General features: G+C 44.8%; 1 protein-coding gene across 5 annotated transcripts; it reads left to right on the top strand.

Annotated features, from left to right (window-relative positions):
* The first annotated feature begins 3,454 nt into the window (after positions 1-3,454).
* On the top strand, positions 3,455-22,855 carry LOC135534144 (zinc finger protein ZFAT-like). 5 transcript variants are annotated; one of them, XM_064961262.1, is made up of 17 exons: positions 3,460-3,692; positions 4,574-4,738; positions 5,389-5,667; positions 7,737-7,919; positions 8,822-8,969; positions 9,293-9,656; positions 9,859-11,347; positions 11,524-11,756; positions 11,901-11,985; positions 12,241-12,390; positions 13,508-13,681; positions 15,124-15,212; positions 15,423-15,561; positions 21,093-21,217; positions 21,303-21,423; positions 21,574-21,719; positions 21,910-22,855. In XM_064961262.1, exons 1-17 carry the CDS (start codon positions 3,674-3,676, stop codon positions 22,135-22,137), a joined length of 4,137 nt encoding a protein of 1,378 aa, XP_064817334.1. In that variant the 5' UTR covers positions 3,460-3,673; the 3' UTR covers positions 22,138-22,855. The 5 variants fall into 5 exon arrangements, 1 of the variants encoding a protein (XP_064817334.1); XR_010454643.1 differs by lacking the exons at positions 21,093-21,217; positions 21,303-21,423; positions 21,574-21,719; positions 21,910-22,855 and adding an exon at positions 16,807-16,837 and having other exon boundaries at positions 3,455-3,692; positions 4,574-4,780; positions 15,423-16,111; XR_010454646.1 differs by lacking the exons at positions 21,093-21,217; positions 21,303-21,423; positions 21,574-21,719; positions 21,910-22,855 and adding an exon at positions 16,807-16,837 and having other exon boundaries at positions 3,456-3,692; positions 4,636-4,780; positions 15,423-16,111.
* The last annotated feature ends 40 nt before the right edge of the window (positions 22,856-22,895 follow it).

Below are 22,895 nucleotides of genomic sequence, written 5' to 3'. Positions count from 1 at the left end.
GGACTCCAACCTTATGCTCCATAGATCAAAGTAAGAAATGGCGATTTGCCCGGGGCAACAACTATTCTTACCAGGGTTATTTATTTGTTATTGGTTTGTTAAACAGTTGATATTTGATAGGTGCGGCAGCGTAGCCTAGTGTTTAGAGCGTTGGACTAGCAACCAAAAGGTTGCAAGTTCGAATCCCCGAGCTGACATGGTACAAATCTGTCATTCTGCCCCTGAACAGGCAGTTAACCCACTGTTCCTAGGCCGTCATTGAAAATAAGAATTTGTTCTTAACTGACTTGCCTAGTTAAATAAAGGAAAAAAAAATATGTATGTACTTGATATCGGAATCATATGGCTTGCAATGATAATGTGCTTATGGGTCTAACGTGGGTCTAAATGTTGGAGTGAGCTAGATGTGATCCTTATATTCTACTCATGACGTTTGATTATCAGATTCCTGTGATCTGTTCTTCTTTCTTCAAGGTTATAAAGCTGCATTAATAACAAGTTGGATCATTGTTTTCTCAAGATATCCAAGTGAACCTTTAATAATGTTTTTAAGTAGCTTTTGGGCTTTTCAGTGCATTAGCATGATAATTATTATATTTTGGTTGCTGTTAAACAATTTGGTTTTGTTCTAAGAAATAAGTCTAAAAATGTATGGCTTTTTGCTGTAAGGACAACAATTGACAATAAAATAAGGATAAATGCTGAGGGGGATGTATGCCACAAATTTCACAGACCAGGCTATATGGGCTAAGATAATACATTTACAGTGTGTATTGCATTTTACATTTTACTACCATTATTTAAATATTCCACCTATGCCATTTCTGTGTTTGATATTGAATCGAAACATTTGTACAGTAATTTGATATAAACCATCCTCCGTCAGCTACTGTAAAATATTGAAGTCAGTTGTAGTATCATCGTGTGAATGTACTGTGCGTCCTACTTTGAGAATTGACCTATTGCGATGTTATTTATGAAAGGGGTTATCTTGGTGAAGAGGTGGCTTTATTCTTTCTTTGTCCACTGTCGTTGACTTCTTATTATAGCTCAGTGGTCATTTTCGAACGTACGCGAATCCACGAAGCAGGCGGAGTTCTGTTTCCATGACAATTACGTCAATATTAGTGTCGGGTAACTAAAGGTCATGCTAAAGACAAGCGCCACACAGAAGGAAACAGAATGGCGGAGGTAAACTTAACTGTTGTGCTTTAAAACGACGAGATATTCTCGTATGGTGTGGCTTCAGTGTCGTTTCGTTTTCGCGGTACTTGGTTTATTCTATGCGTGGTCACGGGGAGGACAGTCTGAGCGGAGCATAGCCTCGCTAGTAAGCCTGAAGGAGTTTGACTTTACTCGGAAGGATAGCTCAGCTGGCTAGCATGTTTGACTTTACTCGAAAGGATAACACAGCTGGCTAGTTGGATATGCTAATCTGCTAGATTACTTTTTGACTATGTTTTTGCTTGCAAGTCAGTTAGCTAAATGACGGGCGACTAAAGCCAAGTAGAGAACCGTAGTTCGCTACCTAGTAATCCATGTTTACGTTTAATATTGTGAAACTACTTGTCGGCCTTTCTCCAGTTTACTTCTGCCCGTGTTAGCTTGCTAGCTTTGTGCTTGATTGCACTCTGCAGAGGTTAGCAGCACTAGCGGGAGCAAGTAGTACAAGTTCGTTTCGTTCTTTTAAAAACCGCATATATTAAAGTCAAGCAAGCTCGCTTCTCTATTTTCTAGGAAGCTTGTTCTAAATGCTGATTGAATTTATCAAATGCTATAACTATTTTTTTGTTACCTAATGTTCCTAACTAGTTTGTTTTTAGACTTATGATGTAGCAGGGCTCTGAAAAAAATGTAATAATGCAGATAAAGATTTGAAATTTAATATTTTTCACACAACCCAGGTTCTGAGTTAGTTACACCATTATTCTGGCAGATCGTTGAAATCCAACGTCAATCCAGCGCCATCTCTGCTGTTTCTAAAATGACACCATATGAGAGACATAGTCAATGGAATAACAACAACACTGAATGTTGTAATATATGGATAGATAAACTTGTCATTATTGTCTTATTTGACTTGTTCATGTTCTCACAGCCCTGTAGGGGGCGACCAAGGTCAAAGTTCAATTCCAATTTCCTTAGCTGCTATTGTCAGTGACAGACTGTATACAGTAGTATCATCTTTACAGATATGTTCAGTGTGTTGTCAAGATTGGTTGCCTGGTACTGTAAACATCCCCGACTGGAAGCTGTGATGTACATGTTCTAGCTTTCAGTAGGGTGTTTGCTGCTCCATTCTTCCGCAGACTCCTAGACCAGTGTTGTTGTTTGTAGATCTAGGTCTGCATTCCAGATTCAATTTGTAAAAATTAGCACCTTGTCTTCCTCCCATCACTTGGAGTAAACCCTCCAGTGATGCATGTATGGCGGAGTGGATGAGGGAAGCGGTTGCAAGTAAAAGTGGATTTGGACCAGGGGAGGATGGCTCATAATAATGGCCAGAACTGCATGAATGGAATGGCATATGTTTGATGTATTTGATACCATTCTGCTCCAGCCATTACCACAAGCCTGTCCTACCCTATTAAGATGCTACCAACCTCAGGTTTGCATCTTCATTTAAATAACTGAATGTTATTGTTTGTACATCTGGTGTTTCCCAGACACAAGTGAGTGCGCTTTACTTCCAGTTCTACTGCTGTGGAAATGGAAGAGTATCCTAGCTTCTCCATTCTGAGTGTAGTTACTGTAAACATCCTACACTCAGCTATAGCCTGTATGGAAGGCTGGGGAGAGGGTGTTTACTTTGGCTGGCTTGGACAGCTTCAATCTGTGTGGATGGGATTTAATGGATCACTCATGACGAGATGGAAAGATTTATTTTTGTACAACAGAGAAGAAGGCTGCAATTAATTCCCATTGGTAGTTTTTTTAATGAGAAACCTAACATGTAGAAGATGCAATCAATGGATGATATGTGGATGCATTGTCACCGATCAATAATGACAACACTGTTATTGCAAAAATAAACTTTGCAAATGTGTATTGATTGACTGACTGTTTCTTTTATTCCTTGGAATGTTTATAATGTATATCACAGTTTATAGTATACTATTAGCCTAACATTTTTATGGACCTGGTTGAAAATGGTAGTGATTACTGAAGAAAATGCACATTAATTCCCAAATTGAAATGTTTTGCCAGTTCACACACCTGTATTCAAAATCCATGGAGGCTACATTAATTTAAAGCTTAATTATTTCATCACATTATTTATATAAATTCGTTTTCTACTGTTATGGGCACACATTTAATAACCATTGAGCATATCTTGGCGTGAGTAACCAATCATGATATGTCCGAGGATTTTGTAATAAGGAGAGTACTGTACACGATCCCATTCGAAAGAATGGAGTGGAAACCTTTTACAAATGTATCAAGGGTAGACTATGCCTCATGGTCATCCCAACCACTGGGGGAGAACATCCCAAACCAGCCTGCTTTTCTCTCCACAGGAAGACTTTATCCGCCATATTTGTTGTCGCAGATTCGCCAGAAACCTTCCTCAAAACAAATAAAAATACGATTTTCAATTACTTATTCAGTAAGTAATGTAGATCTAAATAAATGTACATGTAACTCTTAGGGTATTACGTTTTATTTTACAAACATGGCGACGTCAACTGCAGGTAAGTACTCGATTCGATTGTTTACCTTTTCGTACAGTACTATCTCGAGAAATAACATTTCTTAGCTAGGTAAAAGTAGCAAGCTAGCCAACAGATGTAGTCAAATTACTCATGTAAAGTTTATTCTATTCTAAAAGTGGGGCACATAATTACCGTGACCAGCCACAACATTGACGGTACATTTATTGCAGCTAAATGTTCGCCTTAAAGTTATTGGATTTAGTTTGTAAAGAAAGTATTTGTCACGAAACTGTTCCTGTTTCTCCCAGGGTTTAGCTAGCTTTATTCATACTGCTGAGGAGTCAGGAGTTCAACCATCTTTGCTGTTGCAGTGGTAGCTAAACCTGTCTGGAGAGCTACAGAGTGTGCACAGAGCAAACCAATACACTATACTGCACTGACCTCATTCCATTTCTGTATTCCCAGCTTGTAGTTGCTAGGCTGGCTTGATCATGTAGGCCCTAGCTAGGGTTGAATTCAGTATTTTGACTGAAAGGTAGGTAGCTAGAGGAAAAATATACGGTCCCTGACCAAAGAATGAACCACGCAGAACGAACACTAAACACACGAGGAGACACACAAGCACAATGTAAAGGCCAATCCACTGCCAGCCTATTGAAAATATCTAATTTCCATTGAAGTAATTTAGCAGACACTCTTCTCCAGAGCGACTTACGTTTTCATTCTCATCTTTTTCTTGCGTACTGGTCCCCCGTGGAAATCGAACCCACAATTCTGGCGTTGCAAGCACCATGCTCTACCAACTGTCAATTAAACTGTCAATGTGTAATGATCTTATTATTAGGCCGTCAACCTTTTCCATAGTCAAATTTGTACATAAACACACATTAATCTTGGCCTGCCTGGCTGTTAATTTACAGGTGGGACTTCCTCCATCTTCATGTGTAAACTGTGCAACCTGTTCTCTCCACACCGAGCACAGCTCCTCTCCCATGTGTCTGAGAAGCACCACACAGAGGGGCTCAACCCTGATGACATCATTGTGGTCCTCATGCCATTAACAGCTCCACTGGAGAATGGTGGAGGTGAGCACCTCCTCAAAGCAACCAGGGATACTAATGGTGGAGGTGAGCACCTCTTCAAAGCAGTCAGGGATACTAATAGTTGAGGTGAGCACCTCTTCAAAGCAGCCAGGGATACTAATAGTCGAGGTGAGCACCATTTCAAAGCAACCAGGGATACTAAGGGCGGAGGTGAGCACCTCTTCAAAGCAGCCAGGGATACTAATAGTTGAGTTGAGCACCATTTCAAAGCAACCAGGGATACTAAGGGTGGAGGTGAGCACCTCTTCAAAGCAGCCAGGGATACTAATAGTCGAGGTGAGCACCATTTCAAAGCAACCAGGGATACTAAGGGCGGAGGTGAGCACCTCTTCAAAGCAGCCAGGGATACTAAGGGTGGAGGTGGAGGTGAGACACCTCTTCAAAGCAGCCAGGGATAATAGGGCATTGCAACAACCGACCGTATTATGGTGTTTCTTTGTTTTTCAGCGATCTGAATAATTGGCTACTGAGTGCCTCGGTAGTCCTTCAAACATTTGTAGCAGATTGTAATCCGATTTTGACAGCTCTTTTTAATCCAGGACTAGGCTTAATTTGTGTCTGGGAAACTGGCCCTATAGGTCTGTCTGTGTGTAATAGAGTGATTGATGGCAGTGATCATATTTCTCCCACAGATAGCCCTGTTAAGAGAAAACGAGGACGTCCTAAGGGCTCAACCAAGAAGATTGTAGCTGATGGGCCCATGACAGAGACTACTAGCCCCAACCAGAAAAAGCAGAAACAACAGACAGTAGAAGCCCAATCAGAAGCTGGGCCAGTGGATGAGGAAGAACCAGAGGACAACAATGCCCTGGACTGCAAGAAGTGCAACCGTGTGTTCGGCAACAGGCGACAGATCATGAAACACATCTGCTTGATAGACCTCAGAGAGGATGAGGATCAGGAGGACAACGGTATGTGTGAAGTCAACTGTTTTATGTCTGTTTAGAATAGATCGGAATAGAATAGTGCTTTATGGTCCATCTAGGGATATGTCCCAAATGGCATCCTATTCCCTATAGAGTTCACTACTTTTTACCAGGGCCCATACACGACATGGCCGAAGGTATGTGGACACCTGCTCATCAGACATCTCATTCCAGAATCATGGGCATTAATATGGAGTTGGTCCCCCCTTTTGCTGGTGTAACAGCCTCCACTCTTCTGGGAAGGCTTTCTACTAGATGTTGTTGGAACATTGCTGTGGGGACAAGAGTGAGGTTGGGCGATTAGGCCTGGCTCGCAGTCTGCGATCCAATTCATCCCAAAGGTGTTCGATGGGGTTGAGGTCAGGGCTTTTTGCAGACCAGTCAAGTTCTTCCACACCGATCGACAAATCATTTCTGTATGAACCTCTCTCTGTGTACGTGGGTATTGTCATGCTGAAACAGGAAAGAGTCTTCACCAAACTGTTGCCACAACGTTGGAAGCACAGAATCATCTAGAATGTCATTGTATGCTGTAGCGTTAAGCTTTCCCTTCTCTGGAACTAAGGGGCTGAGCCCGAACCATGAAAAACAGCCCCAGACCATTATTCCTCCTCCACCAAATTTTACAGTTGGCACTATGCATTGGGGAAGGTAGTGTTCTCCTGGCATCCACCAAACCCAGATTTGTCCATCAGACTGCCAGATGGTGAAGCGTGATTCCACTGCTCCTGAGTCCAATGGTGGCGAGCTTTACACCACTCCAGCCGAGGCTTGGCATTGTGCATGGGGATCTTAGGCTTATGTGCGGCTGCTTGGCCATGGAAACCCATTTCATGAGGCTCTCGGCGAACAGTTCTTGTGCTGACGTTGCTTCCAGAGGCAGTTTGGAACTCTGTAGTGAGTGTTGCAACAGAGAAAAGGCGATTTTTAATGTGCCACGCGCTTCAGCACTTGGCGGTCCCGTTCTGTGAGCTTGTGTGGCCTACCACTTTACGTCTGAGCCGTTGTTGCTCCTAGATGTTTCCACTTCCCAATAAAAGCTCTTACAGTTGACCGGGCCAGCTCTAGCAGGGCAGAAATGATACAAACTGACGGTGCCACGTTGAAAGTCACTGAGTTCATCAGTAAGGCTGCCAATGTCTATCTATGGAGATTGCATGGATTGCATACACGCCCTTCCCATCAAGCGTTCCACAGGGATGCTACCCCATGTTGACTCCAATGCTTCCCACAGTTGTGTCAAGTTGGCTAGATGCCCTTTGAATGGTGGACCATCCTTGATACACACAGGAAACTGTTGAGCATGAAAAACCCAGCAGCGTTGCAGTTCTTGACACAATCTGGTGCTCCTGGCACCAACTACCATACCCCATTCAAAGGCACTTAAATCTTTTGTCTTGCCTATTCACCCTCTGAATGGCACACATACAAAATCCATGTCTCTGATTGAAGTGGATTTAGCAAGTGACATCAATAAGGGATCATAGCTTTCACCTGGATTCACCTGGTCAATTAATGTCATGGAAAGAGCTATATCTATATGTTCACCATCTAAATGTCTATATCAATACCATCTAAATGTCTATATCACTATGTTCACCATCTAAATGTCTATATCAATATGTTCACCATCTAAATGTCTATATCAATATATTCACCATCTAAATGTCTATATACCATCTAAATGTCTATATCAATATATTCTCCATCTAAATGTCTATATCTACCGTCTATATCTATACCATCTAAATCTCTATATCAATATATTCACCATCTAAATGTCTATATACCATCTAAATGTCTATATACCATCTAAATGTCTATATCAATATATTCACCATCTGTCTATATACCATCTAAATCTCTATATCAATATATTCACCATCTAAATGTCTATATACCATCTAAATGTCTATATCAATATATTCACCATCTAAATGTCTATATCTACCGTCTATATCTATACCATCTAAATGTCTATATGTTCATCATCTAAATGTCTATCTGCTCTGTTTTATTGATTGATGTTTAGTTTTCATGATCTCTCCCCACAGACAAAGAGTTTGAGGCTCAACCTGGCGCAGCAGAAGGCAAAGAGGAGGACAGGGAGAGAAGCTCAAAGAGGCTACGGCCACTCCGCTCTGAGAGGGTTTCTCTTGTGAAGGAGCAGGAACCAGCAGGAGGCTCCAAGAACCCCATCATCAGTGTGGTTCTGACCGCTCATGAGGCACTTCCTGGTAAGTTACAACTACATTATCATCAGTGTGGTTCTGACCGCTCATGAGGCACTTCCTGGTAAGTTACAACTACATTATCATCCGTGTGGTTCTGACCGCTCATGAGGCACTTCCTGGTAAGTTACAACTACATTATCATCAGTGTGGTTCTGACCGCTCATGAGGCACTTCCTGGTAAGTTACAACTACATTATCATCCGTGTGGTTCTGACCGCTCATGAGGCACTTCCTGGTAAGTTACAACTACATTATCATCAGTGTGGTTCTGACCGCTCATGAGGCACTTCCTGGTAAGTTACAACTACATTATCATCCGTGTGGTTCTGACCGCTCATGAGGCACTTCCTGGTAAGTTACAACTACATTATCATCAGTGTGGTTCTGACCGCTCATGAGGCACTTCCTGGTAAGTTACAACTACATTATCATCCGTGTGGTTCTGACCGCTCATGAGGCACTTCCTGGTAAGTTACAACTACATTATCATCAGTGTGGTTCTGACCGCTCATGAGGCACTTCCTGGTAAGTTACAACTACATTATCATCCGTGTGGTTCTGACCACTCATGAGGCACTTCCTGGTAAGCTACAACTACATTATGGATGCGCCCCAAATGGCACCCTACTACCTACATGGTGTTATACATTTGACCAGGGCCCATAGGGAATAGGCCGTAGGGAATAGGGTGTAGGGAATAGGGTACCATTGGGGATGCACATGGATCAACCAGAGGATCTTCAGATTTTATCCAGAAAAGTATAGATTCACAATGTTGCTGTTGGTACATTTTCAGAGTTTTATGTATGAAAAATCAGGAAAGTTTATAGTCTATGTATTCCCGATGACTTGTCGTTTGTACCTAGGCTGTATAAACCTTTATCTGTCTGTGTATGGTTATTTAGGTGCGACCAGGATAGTGCCGATCGAGGCCACCCCGGCAGAGCCGGTTGCTCCAGCAGACACAGACCCTCAGGAGGCAGGACAGAAGAGAGGGTTTCAGGAATATTCCATACAACAAGCTGCTTATGAAGTGCCATTAAAGTCCAACAGGTACAGACGTTTGGGTTGTACACACACAGCAGTTGAAGATCAAGTACTCAGACTGTTTATGTGGCGTTAATAAACATAATGATGTATTGAGTGAACTGAATCAATGTAGTCTACAGTATTATCAAGCATTGGGAAATGTCATAGTCTATATGTAACACTTTAATGGATGTGTCAACAACAGATTTCAGCATTGTTACTGTAGATACAAACATCATGTTTTTGCTATAGCGCAAATAGAATTTTGGCAAAGTTACTTTGGAAAAAGAGCAACACATATTTGGTTCTACTGTATGTGTGTATTGCAACATCCCTCGTTCATACAGAATAGGACAGACCCAGTTGAAGATCTTCACCTGCGAATACTGCAACAAGGTCTTCAAGTTCCGCCACTCGTTGCAGGCCCATCTGCGAACCCACACCAACGAGAAACCCTTCAAGTGTCCACACTGTGACTACGCCAGTGCCATCAAAGCCAACCTCAGCGTTCACTTGCGCAAGCACACGGGAGAGAAGTTCAGCTGTGAACACTGCTCCTTCCAGTGCCTCAGCAAGGGCCACCTCAAGGTGCACGTGGAGAGAGTTCACCACAAGATCAAGCAGCACTGTCTCTTCTGCAAAAAGAAGTACTCCGATGTGAAGAACCTGCTGAAACACATGAGGGAGAGCCACGACCTAGAGGACAAGAAGGTGACCTACCTCTCTCTTTTAAAATCTACCATATGCCTTTATACTGTCTTTATTATGAGATCTTATTGATGTAGTTATTAATAACATGTGTTATTATGAAGGTGACCTACCTCTCTCTTTTAAAATCTACCATATGCCTTTATACTGTCTTTATTATGAGACCTTATTGATGTGGTTATTAATAACATGTGTTTTTATGAAGGTGAAGGAGTCGTACCATGAGTATAGTCTACAGACCAGGGAAGGCAAGAGGCAGCTCCTCTACGACTGCCAGATCTGCGACCGCAAGTTTAAGAACGAGCTGGACCGTGACCGCCACATGATGGTTCACGGTAGCGAGAGGCCGTTCGGCTGCGAGCTGTGTGACCACGGCTGCACCAAGTTTCAGGCTCTCCAGGCTCACGTCCGTAAGCATCCCTTCCTCTACGTGTGTGCCACCTGCCAGCAGAAGTTTGTCAGCTCCGTGCGGCTGAAGGCCCACCTGAAGGAGGCTCACCCAGAGTCAGAGGAGGCGGTTGGGTTCTCAGAGTCCATCAACAGCAGCTTCTGTCTGCTGGAGCCGGGGGACGACATCAAGAGAGAGATGCTGAGACAGGATGAGATCAGGATGGCTGAGGAGCTATCTCTACTCAACGCCCAGCAGGAGGAGGAGGAGGCCTTCACTGGTGACCCTTCAGAGGAACAGGAGGAGGCCTTCACTGGTGACCCTTCAGAGGAACAGGAGGAGGCCCTCGCTGGTGACCCCTCAGAGGAACAGGAGGAGGCCCTCGCTGGTGACCCCTCAGAGGAAAAGGAGGAGGAGGAGGCCCTCGCTGGTGACCCTTCAGAGGAAAAGGAGGAGGAGGAGGCCCTCGCTGGTGACCCCTCAGAGGAAAAGGAGGAGGAGGAGGCCCTCGCTGGTGACCCCTCAGAGGAAAAGGAGGAGGCCCTCGCTGGTGACCCTTCAGAGGCCCTCGCTGGTGACCCTTCAGAGGCCCTCGCTGGTGACCCTTCAGAGGAACAGGAGGAGGCCCTCGCTGGTGACCCTTCAGAGGAACAGGAGGAGGAGGAGGCCCTCGCTGGTGACCCCTCAGAGGAGCAGGGGGGGGGAGAGGAACAGGAGGAAGGACTGGGAGAGGGAGAGGAACAGGAGGAAGGACTGGGAGAGGGAGAGGAACAGGTAGTCCCTGATCCAGGGCCTGAGGAGACATGCGTGTTAAATCAACCGGCACAAGAGACTGAGACTCTACAAGACAGAACTGAGCCAATCAGTCCTGAACAAACCCAGACAGCAAGAAAAGGCACGACCCAGGAAGTAATCAGTGAGGAGAGAACTGATAAGACACTGATGGAGGAAGACAAGCCTCACGGGGAGAATGAGGTCATTGTGGCTGAACAAGACACTTTGGTAGAAAGGCCTTCAGGCAAGGAGGAGTCAGTGGTGGGCCACCAGCAGCATCCAGAAGAAGACAAAGGTTCTTCATCAACATCACAAGGTCATGTTGAGGAGACTCTCCGGTCTTTGGTTCTGATTCAGGGGGAGGTCATAGGTCAAACAAACGCTTCAGCTGGCCCACAAGGAGAAGATGGCACAACGGAGGAGAGGAGCGCTTTCCAACAGATTCTAGATAAGTTGCAGAAAAGGCAGCTGAACATGGTTGTCTTTGACAGAATCCGAAAAGTATACGGGGACCTGGAATGTGAATACTGTGGTAAGAATATATCACACAAATATATTGACATAGAAAACCATTTTCTAGCAGTATAAGTTGCATTTTTACAAGGGTTTGTAATTTCAGCTATTTCATCATTTTCTATGTGTTGGTAATTCATCTGTAAACCAGCTGTTTTTTTTGAAGCCACATGTTTTCTGTTGTTCCCCGTCTAGGAAAGCTCTTCTGGTACCAAGTGCACTACAACATGCATGTGCGTACTCACACAAAAGAGCATCTACATTACTGTACCCAGTGCAGCTATTCGTCCATCACCAAGAACTGTCTGAAGCGACACCTGATCCAGAGACACAGTAACATCCTGCTCCAGTGCCCCATGGAACACTGTCAGTACTGCACACCTGACAAGTACAAGCTGCAGGCACACCTCAAAACACACTTTGACAATGTGAGTCTGGGGCTGGGGCCCAAATGGAACCCTACTTTTGACCAGGGCCCATAGGGGTCACAATTATGATCATTATTACATTGAAATGTCTGTTTGTTGGCAATTGTGGACTCTTAACATCACCAATTTAATCCAATATTAAAGGAGAAGAAAAGCTTTGCTTGCCCTGTGTGTGAGGAAACGTTCACTGAAGATAAACTTAAGCATCATATCAAGAGCTTTCATCCAGGTAAGAGACAGGGAACAAAGCCCACTCTTTGGTGTTCTATTCCAACAGCAGAGTGTTAATGATGTTTAAATCCAAAATATCATACCCATTTCCTGATTGGAGCCAGGCAGGAAGGTAAGTAAGCCTCGTCAGAGCCAGAACGGCCCATAGGGGAGGAGCCTATCCTGGTTCTGAATCTTGAGGCAGCTTTAATGTACATGTACAGCCCCTGGACAGGACGCTGGCTATGTAGGTAAAACCATCTCTTATCTGCAGATACGCCGATGGACACCATCTCCGAGGCGCTTGGGGTGCGGGTGCAGATGAAGGGCTTGATCGGGAAGAGAGCGTCTAAGTGTCCTTACTGTGACAGCTACTTCATGAGGAACGGAGCTGATCTGCAGCAGCACATCTGGGCTCACCAAGGTAGGACAGTCAAACTCATTAGGCTGCGAACCAAATGCCATCCTATTCCCTATGAGTTCTACTGTTGGACTCTGAGGTGGCCCGAAGTGGTTTTCTACACATTTTAAAAGGCAATAGCAACTACCACACTTAACTTTTTAGAGGAAAGTTTTGCTTGCAACGAATGTGATGTGTACTTGTCTTACCTACCTTAGTTGAATGCACTGACTGTAAATCACTCTGGATTAGAGTCTCTGCTAAATAACTACTGACTGTTAATCACTCTGGATTAGAGTCTCTGCTAAATAACTACTGACTGTAAATCACTCTGGATTAGAGTGTCTGCTAAATAACTACTGACTGTAAATCACTCTGGATTAGAGTCTCTGCTAAATGACTACTGACTGTAAATCACTCTGGATTAGAGTGTCTGCTAAATAACTACTGACTGTAAATCCCTCTGGATTAGAGTGTCTGCTAAATAACTACTGACTGTAAATCCATCTGGATTAGAGTCTCTGCTAAATAACTACTGACTGTAAATCACTCTGGATTAGAGTGTCTGCTAAATAACTACTGACTGTAAATCACTCTGGATTAGAGTGTCTGCTAAATAACTACTGACTGTAAATCCCTCTGGATTAGAGTCTCTGCTAAATAACTACTGACTGTAAATCCCTCTGGATTAGAGTCTCTGCTAAATAACTACTGACTGTAAATCCATCTGGATTAGAGTCTCTGCTAAATAACTACTGACTGTAAATCCCTCTGGATTAGAGTCTCTGCTAAATAACTACTGACTGTAAATCCCTCTGGATTAGAGTCTCTGCTAAATAACTACTGACTGTAAATCCCTCTGGATTAGAGTCTCTGCTAAATAACTACTGACTGTAAATCCCTCTGGATTAGAGTCTCTGCTAAATAACTACTGACTGTAAATCACTCTGGATTAGAGTCTCTGCTAAATAACTACTGACTGTAAATCCCTCTGGATTAGAGTGTCTGCTAAATAACTACTGACTGTAAATCACTCTGGATTAGAGTCTCTGCTAAATAACTACTGACTGTAAATCCCTCTGGATTAGAGTGTCTGCTAAATGACCAAAATGTAAAAGCCACTGTATCTCTTCCCTGTTAGGAGTGAAGCCCTTCAAGTGTTCCCTGTGTGACTACGCCAGCCGAAGTAAGAGCAACCTGAAGGCCCACATGAGCAGACACACCACGGAGAAGACACACCTGTGTGACATGTGTGGCAAGAAGTTCAAGTCCAAGGTCACTCTGAAGAGCCACAAGCTGATGCACACAGAGGACGGTGAGAGAAAACCCACCAACGCTTTGAGATCTAGGAATGAGTCCCAAATGGTACGCTATTCCCTATATAGTGCACTACTTTAGACCTGGTCAGAGTTCCTGGTCAAAAGTAGTGCACTATATAGGGCTCTGGTCAATAGTAGTGCACTATATAGGGCTCTATATAGGGCTCTGGTCAATAGTAGTGCACTATATAGGGCTCTATATAGGGCTCTGGTCAATAGTAGTGCACTATATAGGGCTCTATATAGGGCTCTGGTCAGAGTTCCTGGTCAAAAGTAGTGCACTATATAGGGCTCTGGTCAATAGTAGTGCACTATATAGGGCTCTATATATGGCTCTGGTCAGTTCCTGGTCAAAAGTAGTGCACTATATAGCGCTCTGGTCAATAGTAGTGCACTATACATGGAATAGGGAACCATTTGGGATCTAGTGTGGGCAGTTAACTGTCCCTCCATACTGTAGATAAACAGTTCCAATGAACAGAGTGTGATTACAGCGCTGATGAGTATTGTCATCCTGTCTCTGTCCCTCCATACTGTAGGGTTAGGTATGTACATCCTGTCTCTGTCCCTCCATACTGTAGGGTTAGGTATGTACATCCTGTCTCTGTCCCTCCATACTGTAGGGTTAGGTATGTACATCCTGTCTCTGTCCCTCCATACTGTAGGGTTAGGTATGTACAGAGTGTGATTGCAGCACTGAGTATTGTCATCCTGTCTCTGTCCCTCCATACTGTAGGGTTAGATATGTACATCCTGTCTCTGTCCCTCCATACTGTAGGGTTAGGTATGTACATCCTGTCTCTGTCCCTCCATACTGTAGGGTTAGGCATGTACATCCTGTCTCTGTCCCTCCATACTGTAGGGTTAGGTATGTACATCCTGTCTCTGTCCCTCCATACTGTAGGGTTAGGTATGTACATCCTGTCTCTGTCCCTCCATACTGTAGGGTTAGGTATGTACATCCTGTCTCTGTCCCTCCATACTGTAGGGTTAGGTATGTACATCCTGTCTCTGTCCCTCCATACTGTAGGGTTAGGTATGTACATCCTGTCTCTGTCCCTCCATACTGTAGGGTTAGGTATGTACATCCTGTCTCTGTCCCTCCATACTGTAGGGTTAGGTATGTACATCCTGTCTCTGACCCTCCATACTGTAGGGTTAGGTATGTACATCCTGTCTCTGTCCCTCCATACTGTAGGGTTAGGTATGTACATCCTGTCTCTGTCCCTCCATACTGTAGGGTTAGGTATGTACATCCTGTCTCTGTCCCTCCATACTGTAGGGTTAGGTATGTACATCCTGGTCTCTGTCCCTCCATACTGTAGGGTTAGGTATGTACATCCTGTCTCTGTCCCTCCATACTGTAGGGTTAGGTATGTACAGAGTGTGATTGCAGCACTGAGTATTGTCATCCTGTCTCTGTCCCTCCATACTGTAGGTAAACAATTCCAATGTACAGAGTGTGATTACAGCGCTGCACAGAAACCTCTACTGGTACGACACATGGAGCAGCACGCCTCTTTCAAGGTAATCAGAAGAGGGCCGTCTCTCTATATAAAGCTTTTATAATACAGTCACTAGCGTCAATGCATCAACACCAGCCTCTAACAGGTTCAACCTCCACTACCATGAAATACATTTGGACAGCTTAAGGGAGCAGCACAATGTTCCCTCAGGAAAAAAAATGACCCTTTCTTGTCTTCATTATTGATGCCAATTGAAATGTGTTTTCCACAGCCCTACCGCTGCGGTCACTGTCACTACTCCTGTAACATAGCAGGACCCCTGAAGAGACATTACAGAAAGAAGCACCCCAACCAGGAGTACTGTAACGCAGGGCCTGGGCCAGCCACCTCTGAGGCTGTGGAGCAGCAAGGTGAGTCGCTCAGCAGAGACACACTGATCTCTGTGTCTCATACTGTACCAACCAGGAGTACTGTAACGCAGGGCCTGGGCCAGCCACCTCTGAGGCTGTGGAGCAGCAAGGTGAGTCGCTCAGCAGAGACACACCGATCTCTGTGTCTCATACTGTACCAACCAGGAGTACTGTAACGCAGGGCCTGGGCCAGCCACCTCTGATGCTGTGGAGCAGCAAGGTGAGTCGCTCAGCAGAGACACACTGATCTCTGTGTCTCATACTGTACCAACCAGGAGTACTGTAACGCAGGGCCTGGGCCAGTCACCTCTGAGGCTGTGGAGCAGCAAGGTGAGTCGCTCAGCAGAGACACACTGATCTCTGTGTCTCATACTGTACCAACCAGGAGTACTGTAACGCAGGGCCTGGGCCAGCCACCTCTGAGGCTGTGGAGCAGCAAGGTGAGTCGCTCAGCAGAGACACACTGATCTCTGTGTCTCATACTGTACCAACCAGGAGTACTGTAACGCAGGGCCTGGGCCAGCCACCTCTGAGGCTGTGGAGCAGCAAGGTGAGTCGCTCAGCAGAGACACACTGATCTGTGTCTCATACTGTACCAACCAGGAGTACTGTAACGCAGGGCCTGGGCCAGTCACCTCTGAGGCTGTGGAGCAGCAAGGTGAGTCGCTCAGCAGAGACACACTGATCTCTGTGTCTCATACTGTACCAACCAGGAGTACTGTAACGCAGGGCCTGGGCCAGTCACCTCTGAGGCTGTGGAGCAGCAAGGTGAGTCGCTCAGCAAAGACACACTTAGCAGACGCTCTTATCCAGAAAGACTTAGTCAGTGTATTCAACTAAGTTTAACAGGGAAAAACAAGTATTGTTGTCTCTACCTTCTTGCCCATTGTGCTGTTGTCTGTGCCCAATCATGTTTGTACCCTGTCTTGTGTTGCTACCATGCTGTTTGGTCATGTGTTGCTGCCTTGCTATGTTGTTGTCTTTAGGTCTCTCTTTATGTCGTAGTGTGTTTTGTCCTATATATTATTATTGTTATTTTTCAATCCCAGCCGCCGTCCCCGCAGGAGGCCTTTTGCCTTTTGGGAGGCCGTCATTGTAAATAAGAACTTGTTCTTAACTGACTTGCCTAGTTAAATAAAAAAATCAGTCATGTCAGTTCCAGTCCTGTATCTCTAGGTAGAGTGACGTGTCCTGTGTGTGACTGTCCTATATCTCTAGGTGGATTGAAGTGTCCTATATCTCTAGGTGGAGTGAAGTGTCCTGTGTGTGACTATGTCCTATATCTCTAGGTGGAATGAAGTGTCTTGTGTGTGACTATGTCCTATATCTCTAGGTGGAGTGAAGTGTCCTATATCTCTAAGTGGAGTGAAGTGTCCTGTATCTCTAGGTGGAGTGAAGTGTCCTGTATCTCTAGGTAGAGTGAAGTGTCCTATATCTCTAGGTGGAGTGAAGTGTCCTATATCTCTAGGTGGAGTGAAGTGTCCTGTGTGTGACTGTCCTATATCTCTAGGTGGAGTGAAGTGTCCTGTGTGTGACTATGTCCTATATCTCTAGGTGGAGTGAAGTGTCCTGTGTGTGACTGTCCTATATCTCTAGGTGGAGTGAAGTGTCTTGTGTGTGACTATGTCCTATATCTCTAGGTGGAGTGAAGTGTCCTGTGTGTGACTGTCCTATATCTCTAGGTGGAGTGAAGTGTCTTGTGTGTGACTGTCCTATATCTCTAGGTGAAGTGAAGTGTCCTGTATCTCTAGGTGGAATGAAGTGTCCTGTGTGTGACTATGTCCTATATCTCTAGGTGGAGTGAAGTGTCTTGTGTGTGACTATGTCCTATATCTCTAGGTGGAGTGAAGTGTCCTGTGTGTGACTATGTCCTATATCTCTAGGTGGAGTGAAGTGTCCTGTGTGTGACTATGTCCTATATCTCTAGGTAGAGTGATGTGTCCTGTGTGTGACTATGTCCTATATCTCTAGGTAGAGTGATGTGTCCTGTGTGTGACTATGTCCTATATCTCTAGGTGGAGTGAAGTGTCTTGTGTGTGACTATGTCCTATATCTCTAGGTGGAGTGAAGTGTCCTGTGTGTGACTATGTCCTATATCTCTAGGTGGAGTGAAGTGTCCTGTGTGTGACTATGTCCTATATCTCTAGGTGAAGTGAAGTGTCCTATATCTCTCGGTGGAGTGAAGTGTCCTGTGTGTGACTATGTCCTATATCTCTTGGTGGAGTGAAGTGTCTTGTGTGTGACTGTCCTATATCTCTAGGTAGAGTGATGTGTCCTGTGTGTGACTGTCCTATATCTCTAGGTAGAGTGAAGTGTCCTATATCTCTAGGTAGAGTGATGTGTCCTGTGTGTGACTATGTCCTATATCTCTAGGTAGAGTGAAGTGTCCTGTGTGTGACTATGTCCTATATCTCTAGGTAGAGTGAAGTGTCCTGTGTGTGACTGTCCTATATCTCTAGGTGGAGTGAAGTGTCCTATATCTCTAGGTAGAGTGAAGTGTCCTGTGTGTGACTGTCCTATATCTCTAGGTGGAGTGAAGTGTCCTGTGTGTGACTGTCCTATATCTCTAGGTGGAGTGAAGTGTCCTGTGTGTGACTATGTCCTATATCTCTAGGTGGAGTGAAGTGTCCTGTGTGTGACTATGTCCTATATCTCTAGGTGGAGTGAAGTGTCCTGTGTGTGACTGTCCTATATCTCTAGGTGGAGTGGTGTCCTGTGTGTGACTGTCCTATATCTCTAGGTGGAGTGAAGTGTCCTATATCTCTAGGTAGAGTGATGTGTCCTGTGTGTGACTATGTCCTATATCTCTAGGTGGAGTGAAGTGTCCTGTGTGTGACTATGTCCTATATCTCTAGGTAGAGTGATGTGTCCTGTGTGTGACTGTCCTATATCTCTAGGTAGAGTGAAGTGTCCTATATCTCTAGGTAGAGTGATGTGTCCTGTGTGTGACTATGTCCTATATCTCTAGGTGGAGTGAAGTGTCCTGTGTGTGACTGTCCTATATCTCTAGGTGAAGTGAAGTGTCTTGTGTGTGACTGTCCTATATCTCTAGGTAGAGTGAAGTGTCCTATATCTCTAGGTAGAGTGATGTGTCCTGTGTGTGACTATGTCCTATATCTCTAGGTAGAGTGAAGTGTCCTGTGTGTGACTATGTCCTATATCTCTAGGTAGAGTGAAGTGTCCTGTGTGTGACTGTCCTATATCTCTAGGTGGAGTGAAGTGTCCTATATCTCTAGGTAGAGTGAAGTGTCCTGTGTGTGACTGTCCTATATCTCTAGGTGGAGTGAAGTGTCCTGTGTGTGACTGTCCTATATCTCTAGGTGGAGTGAAGTGTCCTATATCTCTAGGTAGAGTGAAGTGTCCTGTGTGTGACTGTCCTATATCTCTAGGTGGAGTGAAGTGTCCTGTGTGTGACTATGTCCTATATCTCTAGGTGGAGTGAAGTGTCCTGTGTGTGACTATGTCCTATATCTCTAGGTGGAGTGAAGTGTCCTGTGTGTGACTATGTCCTATATCTCTAGGTGGAGTGAAGTGTCCTATATCTCTAGGTGGAGTGATGTGTCCTGTGTGTGACTGTCCTATATCTCTAGGTGGAGTGGTGTCCTGTGTGTGACTATGTCCTATATCTCTAGGTGGAGTGAAGTGTCCTATATCTCTAGGTAGAGTGATGTGTCCTGTGTGTGACTATGTCCTATATCTCTAGGTGGAGTGAAGTGTCCTGTGTGTGACTATGTCCTATATCTCTAGGTAGAGTGATGTGTCCTGTGTGACTATGTCCTATATCTCTAGGTGGAGTGAAGTGTCCTGTGTGTGACTATGTCCTATATCTCTAGGTGGAGTGGTGTCCTGTGTGTGACTGTCCTATATCTCTAGGTGGAGTGAAGTGTCCTATATCTCTAGGTAGAGTGATGTGTCCTGTGTGTGACTATGTCCTATATCTCTAGGTGGAGTGAAGTGTCCTGTGTGTGACTATGTCCTATATCTCTAGGTAGAGTGATGTGTCCTGTGTGTGACTGTCCTATATCTCTAGGTAGAGTGATGTGTCCTGTGTGTGACTATGTGCTATATCTCTAGGTGGAGTGAAGTGTCCTGTGTGTGACTGTCCTATATCTCTAGGTGAAGTGAAGTGTCTTGTGTGTGACTGTCCTATATCTCTAGGTAGAGTGAAGTGTCCTGTGTGTGACTATGTCCTATATCTCTAGGTAGAGTGAAGTGTCCTGTGTGTGACTGTCCTATATCTCTAGGTGGAGTGAAGTGTCCTATATCTCTAGGTAGAGTGAAGTGTCCTGTGTGTGACTGTCCTATATCTCTAGGTGGAGTGAAGTGTCCTGTGTGTGACTGTCCTATATCTCTAGGTGGAGTGAAGTGTCCTGTGTGTGACTGTCCTATATCTCTAGGTGGAGTGAAGTGTCCTGTGTGTGACTATGTCCTATATCTCTAGGTGGAGTGAAGTGTCCTGTGTGTGACTATGTCCTATATCTCTAGGTGGAGTGAAGTGTCCTATATCTCTAGGTGGAGTAATGTGTCCTGTGTGTGACTGTCCTATATCTCTAGGTGGAGTGATGTGTCCTGTGTGTGACTATGTCCTATATCTCTAGGTGGAGTGAAGTGTCCTGTGTGTGACTATGTCCTATATCTCTAGGTAGAGTGATGTGTCCTGTGTGTGACTATGTCCTATATCTCTAGGTAGAGTGATGTGTCCTGTGTGTGACTATGTCCTATATCTCTAGGTGGAGTGAAGTGTCCTATATCTCTAGGTAGAGTGAAGTGTCCTATATCTCTAGGTGGAGTGAAGTGTCTTGTGTGTGACTATGTCCTATATCTCTAGGTGGAGTGAAGTGTCTTGTGTGTGACTATGTCCTATATCTCTAGGTGGAGTGAAGTGTCTTGTGTGTGACTATGTCCTATATCTCTAGGTGGAGTGAAGTGTCTTGTGTGTGACTATGTCCTATATCTCTAGGTGGAGTGAAGTGTCCTGTGTGCGACTGTCCTATATCTCTAGGTGGAGTGAAGTGTCCTATATCTCTAGGTAGAGTGATGTGTCCTGTGTGTGACTATGTCCTATATCTCTAGGTGGAGTGAAGTGTCCTGTGTGTGACTATGTCTTATATCTCTAGGTGGAGTGAAGTGTCCTGTGTGCGACTGTCCTATATCTCTAGGTAGAGTGAAGTGTCCTATATCTCTAGGTGGAGTGAAGTGTCTTGTGTGTGACTATGTCCTATATCTCTAGGTGGAGTGAAGTGTCCTGTGTGTGACTATGTCCTATATCTCTAGGTGGAGTGAAGTGTCCTATATCTCTAGGTAGAGTGATGTGTCCTGTGTGTGACTATGTCCTATATCTCTAGGTGGAGTGAAGTGTCCTATATCTCTAGGTGGAGTGAAGTGTCTTGTGTGTGACTATGTCCTATATCTCTAGGTGGAGTGAAGTGTCCTGTGTGTGACTATGTCCTATATCTCTAGGTGGAGTGAAGTGTCCTATATCTCTAGGTAGAGTGATGTGTCCTGTGTGTGACTATGTCCTATATCTCTAGGTGGAGTGAAGTGTCCTGTGTGTGACTATGTGTACGGTACCAAGTGGGAGATGAACAGACACCTGAAGAACAAGCATGGCCTCAAAGTGATTCAGAGTGAGGTGCTTGGTCTCAACCAATGGGAGGTAAGGTTTCATACTCTCCTATATATATATGGTCAATATTAAGATGTTTTTCTATGTCTCGACACCGTGTTGTGTGTGTTCTGAGGTGGTGGAGCAGTCGGTGGAGGAGCCCCTTACCCAGTACCTCCACATCACTGAGACAGAGGACCCTCAGGGGACCGAAGCTGCCGTGTCGGCCCTCCAGGATCTCAGGTTCACAGAGAACGGTTAGGACAAGTTAGCCTGATCCCAGATCTGTTTGTACTCTTGCCAACGCCATTTGGCTCCTTGTCAAGCCACATACAACAGAGTGACAAAGAGTTGATATATCCTGGGTTTCCCTCACTGTGTTTCATGTATTGGAATGCTCTGCTTAGGGGTGGTGGCGACCACCACAGAAGGGCTGGATCCCACCGCGGTTAACATCCTGCAGCAGATCATTGAGCTGGGGGCGGAGTCTAATGATGCCACAGCAGCCTCCATGGTGGCCATGGTCCCTGGCAGAGTGACCGTGGTGGAGCAGGTAAGACCAGTGTCAAAAGTAGTGCACTATAAAGGGAATAAGGGTGCCAATAGTGCACTACTTTTGACCAGGGCCCTCTGGTCAAACTTAGTGCACTATAAAAGGGAATATGGTGCTTGGGCCCTTGTTAATAGGGAATATGTTGCCATTTAGGACATACCACTCCAATCCTCTTTCCAACATCTTCCAGGTGGCTGAGGAGGAGGAGCAGAGGAGCCACACTGTGATGATCCAGGACTCCTTCCAGCAGGCAGCCTCCATGGGGCTGGGTGAGGAGCACCATCTGGTGGTGTCGTCTGATGATGTGGAGGGCATGGAGACGGTCACCGTGTACACTCAGGGAGAGGACGCCTCCCAGTTCATCGTCTATGTCCAAGAGGCTGTGCAGACCGAGGAGCATACTGTGGAATCTATCTGAGCAGGACAGAGCGTTGGTGCAGGCATGGAGGAGCAGTCAACAGTTTCATCCCGGGTCATTCAGTAGGTGGAAGACATTTTTAACACGGGGAGATATTACCTGAACTTGGTCCAATTAGAACACAGATTTGCATTGTTCCGTTGCTAGACATTTTTCTACAGTGTTGCCTATTGAACTCCACCCTGGCTTGCTCTATGAAACCCACAACCAATCTCCAATGGCTTTGATTGGAATAACATAGTGGCTTGAAATGTATCATTTCATCGCTTATGCCTTTTCTCTGTGATTAGCATATCCTTACGTTAATTCAACTTAATATAGCAAAAGGCTTTTCTTAGAAAACCAGATTTTGGAATGTACTTTTTATAGAAGTGTATAAGTCATTTAGTAAGGGGATAATTCAAATATGCATGGCGGGATACAATCTGTAACGCTGTGGACAATGAGCCTTTGAAAGGCTTCGTTACGGCGTTCACAGAGATCACATTCAAGGCAAAAGCCTTAATCGGAAATGACCTTTTAATATCAAGAGCCTTTTCAGATTGCATCTCGGCCTTTTACTTAACTTACAACATAGTTGCAGTTTTTGCATGATGTGCCTTTAATGTTTACAACGGATCATTTACAGGACTGGATTCTTTATAGGACTAGATTGGTGATCATGTTTTTCTATATACACACCCCCCCCCCCATCCCATCCTGTTGACTAATATTTCTACACCTATTGGAATGGTAGTCAATGAACAATTAAACGTATC

The sequence above is a fragment of the Oncorhynchus masou genome, unplaced genomic scaffold, assembly GCF_036934945.1.
Source record: "Oncorhynchus masou masou isolate Uvic2021 unplaced genomic scaffold, UVic_Omas_1.1 unplaced_scaffold_3066, whole genome shotgun sequence".
In the NCBI taxonomy this organism is placed as follows: Eukaryota; Metazoa; Chordata; class Actinopteri; order Salmoniformes; family Salmonidae; genus Oncorhynchus; species Oncorhynchus masou.
This window is presented reverse-complemented; position numbering and strand designations above follow the sequence as displayed.